We start from the raw sequence: 8,238 nt of genomic DNA on the forward strand, positions 1-8,238 counted from the left end.
AGAGCGTCGCGGACAGTCGCGGAACTTCCTGCGCGCATTTATATACTCGGCCGCGCAACCGTCTCGTCCACTTCCGGCAAAGTAGTCCCCCCTTGCTCTTCAGCGACATCTACGATAAGGAGTTGTCAAGATGGCCAATCAAGAAAGGGATCTTGATTGGCTGGCCATAGTTATAAGAGAAATATAGTTAGTTTACTCCGATTGGCTATCGGATAGAAAATTCTTAGGGACTTTAAAGTTTCTTGCAATAGCGGCCAATCCGTACCTTGGACAAGTTTGTGAAAACTTTCGTTCCATACACGTCTTTTGTTTGATTTGTCAGGGGCGTATATGTTATTTTCGCGAACAATGGCCGCGTTCAGCAGAGAAAACCGCTTAGTAGTAATCGAATGTGATTGGTTCTTACTTTTAGAACCAACGAATCAACGTCAAGTGTTGACAATCGAGCTATCAAACACGCACCGCCATTTAACTTTGGACAAGTCGATCGTGTCGCTAACGAAAACAGACTAATTTCTTCCGCGATCCTTGTTAAAAGCGTCTCATCCCGAAAATGAGCAGACAGATGAATCGGTTGATCAGTAAGTAGACAATTTCAAAGTCTACCTTTAATGAATTTCGATATGATTTTGTTTTTATACATAATCGCGATCCGCGATATCAAGATACAGATTCTTACATAATGCATTGCTCCTTTTCAGCCACCAGCTTCAGGAAATGGTGCTATAACCTCAGTGGATTTAACCAATATGGTAATGATAGATTTACATGTATATCGTAAATTTGTCGCATTAAAATTCATTATTTGTAGTTTGACATTAATATACTTAACTTGATTTTTATATATCTATGACATATATAGATACTAATTTTTAACAACTCGCTTTTGTTGAATTTTTACATGTAAGTATTTAATGTGTTTCGAATAGTATTTATATAGTCATTTCTCTAGTTATTTCATTGTACGTCAAATATATCATATCTAATCTGAATGATATCTGTGATGCGTCATATTACATTTCATACTGATCGCATACATCTATATCTTCTTATATAAAAGAGTTGGCTTTGACAAGCATAATAATTTACATACAGATAACATTCTGATAGCTTAAGAATTATTACAATCTTGAAATAAAGAACTAAGTGTTCCGTTAAGGATTATGGAGGGATGATTGTCTGTATGAGAGCGAGGATGTAAAAGAAGCACTAAGGCGCCTTCCCCAGCATATCGCAGATGAACGTAACTTTCGTATAGTGAGAGCCTTGCAGTTGGATGCCAACAAGAGACTCTTACCTAAGGAGCAGTGGACTAAATTTGAAGAAGTATGTAAATGTTGATTGCCAGTCATACTGGCCAGTCAATTCAAACGTCATTTAACTAACAAAAGATATTTTTGCAGGATGTACTATATCTCCATCCATACATCGAGGAAGTTAGGAAAGAGCGCGAGGAGAGAGAAAAATGGGACTCTTCGTAAAGCGTAATGTGGTGCAACAGTTGTTATAGTAAATGTAACAAAAATTTACTTCTCTAATGCGTACTTTGTGCGATGAAGAGTTCTGGTCTGTACATATATATTAAGATAAATAGATATTAAATAAATTATATTCGCTTCCTTGAAAAAAATGGCCATTTATGAAATAAACAGCGGTTTTCTTTGTCGCTTTTCAAGGAATATCCTGCATTCTTGGTTGCATCGCAACATCCGTCTCATTTCCTAAATGACCGCTTCCAAGTAACTCAAATCGATAGTGATTGTAAAAGATTTGTCATATATAGAGATGGTCGCATTAGTTAAACATTAACTTTTCATTAATATTAGTGTTTAATTATCGTGACGTGCATATTCATCTAAATAATTGATAACTTGTTGCATAAGGAATATTAAATGAATTTCTCAACAATACAATACATATAGCCGAAAGTCGATTGGTCTCGCATTCATTCGCGATTCATTTAGTATTCCTTATCTAATAATGTAAATTATCAGTTATCTAAGCAATCACTCATTTACGATAATTAAACAGTAATAATTATAATGATGTTAATATGTTCTATTGGCACATTTCCAATAACTAATCTTTGTGCAAGGGAGAATGGAAAATACACAGCGACGTAATAAATATGGCAGAATTATATTACATAAAATGAATATGTGTATATTAGATTTTTATATATAATATATTTATATTTAATAATAGGTGAAAAAAGAGCATATCTCTCTTATATTAAAAAGATACGATCTTTTTTATAATTTCTGGATGGGTGCTTAAGATGGAAGATTATATAATTGAGTTCTTGCTTGAGTTATTGCAATTTTGTTCTTTGATGTTAATTTCAAATATAAAAAAATGCCGATATTTTTAAAACCGCTCATATTTAAATGGGAACATTTTTATTTGAAAAAATATCTTCAAAGTATCAAGTTATCTTTGAATTGCCATTACAGTTCTCCTTCCCCCACATCTTGGATCTTTAAAAAAAAATTGTCTGTGAGATCAAACTTTCTGAATGAAAATTACTACAACTATTTCGCATTTTTATGAGATATCAAGCTTCGAATTAAAACTTTTTCAACTTTTTGCGATTTATTAATTGATACCTCGACTTCGCGAAACGACTAATATTCTATACTCGACTTGTTTCTCAGTATCCACGGACATGCGGATGAATTTTGTCAAATCGGATATCCGAGAAAATGAAGAAAATAATAAACGAGGTAGCCTCGACGGAATTCGATCAACGCAGCGCCAACACAGGGATCGTTTATTGATCGTCATTGAGCCGCATCATCATCCCCCGGTGGCACGCATTTCGCGGGCAAATTGTCGGATCAATATCTCACCCCCACGCGGACGGTTGAGCGGCATCGCGACGAGAGCGAACGAACGAGCGACCGTCAAAGTTTCAAGAACGCCAAGCGGTTTCGCATCGTCTCGCGCGGCTGCTCCTGCTAGTGATTCACCGGCGGATTACTCCGAAAAACGCAAGTGTCTCTCGAACGTGTTGCTTATTCCTGCCTGCCCGGATGATCATCCGGCCGTGTGACTATCGACGTTATGCCCGCAACGTGCTGAAGGACACGGCGCGCGTTGGCCAACACGAAAAATAACTCGGACCGTGGTAATTGAAATTTCCTTAATACATCGGGCACTCGAATCATTCGTCGGCGATTTCCTTTATGAGAAATGTCTCGAGGATTAAACCGAGAATTTTTATTATTGCTTTGTCTTCAACAGTTGATCCGATGACCGTTTGACGGATGCACATATATGTAAATCGAGGAAAAGGATAATTGACGACTTTTGTGACAGCTTCTCCCATTTCAACAAAAAATCCAGACTTGTGTACTTTATACAATCGCCGAATGAAATGCAATTGTAATGTGAAAATTGTGAAAGTTCTCATATTCGGCGAATTTTTTGTCTCGGAAGTTTTTGAGGGTGGCATCTCTTTAGGTATTAGAGATTGAAAAAACGCTTCTCTATAAATTTCGAGTCATACCTGTGATGATATACTATCAATTTTTTTATCGCTGTACGATTCGAAGATTGAATTATGCTGCAGATGACTCAGTGATCGCGCGTCGAAACTTGCACGGAGCGGCTTCGATTGTTAACTGTCGTGTTCTTGTAAAATTTACGATTTTTCGATGTTCTTTCGCGGCGAGGGATACCGAAAATTCCAAATATTATATTAGAAAAAAGTATGTCGTAATAATCCGAGAATGACGTAAGAACGGCTTCATTAAAATCTCGGGAGGGGGAGAGGGGGAAGGAGAAAAATCAGTAGGAGTATAACGATCGGATAATTCGTTCGGAGTGCATGCAATAGTGCATTCAGCCGGCAATCTGGAAGGAGGTATCGCGCCTCGTTCCTCGAAAGAGTCTAAATTTAATATTCCCATTATCGAATTTTTTCTTTCTCTTTCTTTCCTTTTATGGATCGAACAAATTTTAAATTAGTTAGATTTTTGACGGTGTTTTTTTTTAGTAATTAAATTTTTTTTTAGCATTCTCTAAAATATAATAATAACGAATATTTTCGGTTTTTATTTTATACATATGTTTTTTTTATCATATATTTTATGATAGTCTAATATACCAGGAAATATTTTACATTACAAATAATAAATTCTTGTTTAATTTCTCTTTAATTACACTTTAAAATATTTTTTTTTTCTTTCTAAGAAAATTGATTGATAAGGAGCAAACATAAACACAAATTTCTGTTTTATTATGAAAAGCGTCGATTATTTAGTTTCAAACATAAAATAATTGGCATAAGAGATTCGAAAGTGGGCGGGTAGTAACGTTAATAAAAATTATATATTACGAATACAATATCTTAATCAGAGAAAGTTGATGAAATTGTTCTATGCATTTATTTGCAGATGCGGGGAATACAGCGACAGGCGTGTTTCCACACAAGGAAAGCGCTGACAGAGGAGCTGATAGAAGAAGACTCGAAGATCGCACGCCACAATCTCAATCTCGAGGAAGAGTACGCGACGATCGTAACGAGGATAGTCGGTGAATAATCATTCCCGTTCTTTGAGTTTAATTAACTCGACACAGTTGTGCATCGACGACTTGTGACGAAATTACATCACGATGTTAGAAATTAAATCAGGTGCTGCGCCAAAACACTACCTCTGCTACATGTACAAAACTATTGAAGAATTAATTGTATTAGGACTACAATGAAAATAGATGCATTATATATTATATTATGAAAGAATATATATACATACATATATATATATATATATTTATATATATATATATATATACATTTATTCACAGTGTATATAGAAAGAATATATTCTGATGAATAAGCGTTTACACATACAGTATTGCTATAACATTCTGTATCAGAAAAGGTTCTTCCTTGTGCTACGAGGTTACTCTTAATCGATTAACCATAAATAATTGTTATGGAAGCGTTTAGGAAAAGAGAAGATACGACGATGATTTATGCCTACCATTTTTCTGACGGGCGAGGATAATAGAAGAATAATAAAGCGCATAGCGGTTGCATACACGCCCAACACAAGGCTCAAGCAAAATAGATTTAAGCTAGGTAGAAGCGAGAAAACAATGAGTATACCGTACGATGAGAGCTTAATCTGGATAGTGGTGGTCGGCTTTATAGTGGCGTTTATCTTGGCGTTCGGCATTGGCGCCAACGATGTCGCCAATAGTTTCGGGACGAGTGTCGGCGCCGGGGTTCTCACGATATTCCAAGCCTGCGTTCTGGCGACCTTCTTCGAGATCGCAGGCGCTGTACTGATAGGATATAAGGTTGGTATCGCGACATTGATCGTCGAGTATCTACGAATGTGAAAAATTGTTTTCATAAGTAAATTATTCAAATTAAAAGAATGAGATGTATAAACTTTCAAAAACTATTTTAATTTCATTTACTTTATTTCGCCGCAGGTTTCCGATACGATGCGAAAAGGTATACTGGACGTCTCGTTATACGAGGGCCATGAGAAGGAGTTGATGTTGGGAGCATTATCCAGTTTAGCCGGCTCCGCTATCTGGCTACTACTGGCAACTGCGTTACGACTTCCAATTTCCGGTACGCATTCCATTGTTGGTGCTACAGTCGGATTTTCCCTCGTTTGCAGAGGTATCGCTGGGGTTAGTAGAGCTACAACGCGTTGCAATCTAGCGAGAAAGTAAACATGCAGTAACTTTAAACCGCGTTAAACTGTACACAGGTAAAATGGATAGCACTCGTTAATATAGCTGCGTCTTGGTTTGCTAGTCCCATACTCAGCGGAATCGTATCCTCCGGTATTTTTTGGCTCCTGAGAAAATACGTACTACAATCCAACGAGCCGTTTGAGCAAGGTCTCTATATTCTCCCCGTGGCATACGGTCTGACCGTTGCTATCAATATTATGTCAATTGTGCTCGACGGACCTAAATGTGAGTATTTTCCCAGAATTAAAGAGTTAATTCCCACTCGCACTCGTGTATGTTAGTGTTACTTTTGATTTTTCAGTATTAATGTTGGATCGATTGCCGTGGTGGGGTAGCTTGATAGCCTCGTTGCTACTGGGCATGTTCGTCGCAATGATCGTATATGTGTTCGTGGTACCGTGGCAGAGAGCAAGAATACTACTGGCATCGAGCGGTAGCGGTGAGGAGACGACGATGCAATTTAGCGCCTGTCAAGACAAGAAGGAGACAACGGCATTGTCGGTAATCTCGGAAGTACCTTGCAGCGACAGCAGCAATGGTAACGCGAAATCTAATTTGGCGGTAACGACACCGCAGTTGCGCGGCAATAGCAGCGAAAGCCCGTTGCTGATGGTCGCACAGGCGGACGCGGAGAATACGCAGGCAGACGGTATGATGGAGGAGGATGAGCAGCCGGAGGTTTCGCGGCTATTTGCCTTTCTTCAGGTACTCACCGCGGCGTTCGGTAGTTTCGCCCACGGCGGCAACGACGTCAGCAATGCGATCGGTCCGCTTATCGCGCTCTGGGCAGTGTACACGGAGGGCTCGGCCCGGCAGGAGGCCGAAACATCCATATTCATACTCTTGTACGGCGGCCTAGGTATCTCCACAGGACTATGGGTTTGGGGACGCAGAGTGATACGGACCTTGGGTCAGGACCTGGCGCGTATCACCCCGATTACAGGATTTACCATAGAGGTGATTGAATGCACGCTTATTTTTCGAAGAATCATCTAACAATAAGATTATTGGCGAAATATATCAAGTATATTATATATGCACGTGTGAATTTGTGTTGAATTCTGACAAGTTGACAATTTGTCCATTTGACGTTTTTATATTATAGTAATTTATATACTTTTGATCTCTGTGTTTTTTATATACAAGTAGAAAAAAATTATACTATTAACAATAAGTCCAAGAAATTTACAATCGACATAAAAAGAATACTTTTAACTAAACTCCATAATTAACTTAAATATTAAAATATTAATTAAATATTACTTGTTCTTTTAAAAGTATATTATACATTCGTTTAATTGCAGGTGGGTGCCGCAGTGACGGTCCTGTTGGCAAGTAAGATCGGTCTACCCGTGTCAACGACGCATTGCAAAGTGGGATCGGTGGTATGCGTGGGATGGGTCTCACGTGGCGGCAAAGGGGTCTCGTGGAAGTTGTTTCGCAATATCGCGTTCGCGTGGCTGATTACCGTGCCGATGGCCGGCTGCCTGTCCGCCGGCTGCATGGCCATCTTCCGCGAAGTGATTAGTTTGTGATCGTCACGCGGCCGAGAAGACGCGGCTTTAGACGCAGAAAATCGCCATCCAAATACCGCTCTCCTCTGTTGTCAATAAAAGTTCTTCAACAAATAAATATGGTCGAACAGAAACTCCATAACTTCGTATCACGTTCCTTTTTTTCGAGTCCGTTTATGGCTGCGTTTCGATATTCACTGTCAGTACTGAAAATCTATATTGTACGTGACGTAAACTATAGATTTTCAGTACTGGCAGTGAATATTGAAACGCAGCCTAAGTTAAGCGTCCCAATATTCCTGACGAAAAAAAAATGAATAAATACAATATCTTGGGGGCCGAGCTACGCGGTGATACGAGGGTTAAAAATCGATGAAGGTAGCCCGCGTTGTTATAGAGATACGTTCAAACAAGAGTCTCGAAATCGCGCGGATGTCGGATTATCATTGCGAATATGTCTCGACGAAAGATACATTTTTAATATCACTGGATACTTTGGCTTCGGCATGGCAAGTCTGCCCCTTTTACCGGGATACACTTTTCGAGATGTTAACGTAAGTGTTTGAATAATTAAGCTCTCTCTCTCTCTCTCTCTCTCTCTCTCTCTCTCTCTACTTTTACTTTGTCACATCGCGAGATTATACATATAATTAAAAGAATGCGCATGGGTAAATCGGTACTTTAGCGGCTAATAAGGGGGCTATATATGAACCTTTCACTCGTTTCATAAGATCAAGGATTATAAATTGCCGCACAAGCTCGACATTTCAAACGGCTTTTCTGTGATACGCGATACCAATTACGACCTCGGTAGGAGACCGACGGATGCAGCATCTCTTCGTTATGCCGAATGTCCAGATCCAATTGAGTAAGTAATAGCGAATCTTTCTATTCCAAGACCATATTGCGCGCGTTGGTATTAATTATATTATTTTATTCCATAGAATACTACACACACTTGTAATTGGAATAATTATATGAATTTATATTCTCTCCGGCTTAATTC

The 8,238-nt window shown here is 38.7% G+C and overlaps 2 protein-coding genes across 6 annotated transcripts in view; both read left to right on the plus strand.

Moving 5' to 3' along the window:
• The first annotated feature begins 427 nt into the window (after positions 1 to 427).
• LOC115245205 (cytochrome b-c1 complex subunit 7-like) lies at positions 428 to 1,679 on the plus strand. Its single transcript, XM_029823397.1, has 4 exons — positions 428 to 581; positions 702 to 752; positions 1,160 to 1,326; positions 1,404 to 1,679. Exons 1-4 carry the CDS (start codon positions 554 to 556, stop codon positions 1,479 to 1,481), a joined length of 324 nt encoding a protein of 107 aa, XP_029679257.1. The 5' UTR covers positions 428 to 553; the 3' UTR covers positions 1,482 to 1,679.
• A 661-nt stretch (positions 1,680 to 2,340) lies between these two features.
• LOC115245172 (sodium-dependent phosphate transporter 1-A) overlaps positions 2,341 to 8,238 on the plus strand; it is a 7,464-nt gene continuing 1,566 nt past the window's right edge. The window contains exons 1-6 of one of the 5 annotated variants that reach the window (XM_029823329.1): positions 2,341 to 3,127; positions 3,244 to 3,462; positions 4,398 to 5,307; positions 5,446 to 5,652; positions 5,733 to 5,943; positions 6,020 to 6,162. In XM_029823329.1, the coding sequence (XP_029679189.1) occupies positions 4,981 to 5,307; positions 5,446 to 5,652; positions 5,733 to 5,943; positions 6,020 to 6,162 (888 nt within the window). In that variant the 5' untranslated portion in view covers positions 2,341 to 3,127; positions 3,244 to 3,462; positions 4,398 to 4,980. Of the gene's footprint in view, positions 3,128 to 3,243; positions 3,463 to 3,514; positions 3,866 to 4,397; positions 5,308 to 5,445; positions 5,653 to 5,732; positions 5,944 to 6,019; positions 6,676 to 7,022; positions 7,370 to 8,238 lie in introns of those variants that run through there. The other 4 variants (XM_029823330.1, XM_029823332.1, XM_029823328.1 and 1 more) reach the window with 4 other exon arrangements.

The sequence above is a fragment of the Formica exsecta genome, unplaced genomic scaffold, assembly GCF_003651465.1.
Source record: "Formica exsecta isolate Colony F162 unplaced genomic scaffold, ASM365146v1 scaffold928, whole genome shotgun sequence".
NCBI classification, from domain to species: Eukaryota; Metazoa; Arthropoda; class Insecta; order Hymenoptera; family Formicidae; genus Formica; species Formica exsecta.

What these genes read in the sequence shown, in the direction of transcription:
- LOC115245205 (XM_029823397.1), top strand. Translation starts at nt 554, where the DNA reads ATGAGCAGACAGATGAATCGGTTGATCA. An exon ending in ACAGATGAATCGGTTGATCA is followed by an intron (nt 582 to 701) that starts GTAAGTAGACAA and finishes GCTCCTTTTCAG; the next exon opens with CCACCAGCTTCAGGAAATGG. An exon ending in AGTGGACTAAATTTGAAGAA is followed by an intron (nt 1,327 to 1,403) that starts GTATGTAAATGT and finishes ATATTTTTGCAG; the next exon opens with GATGTACTATATCTCCATCC.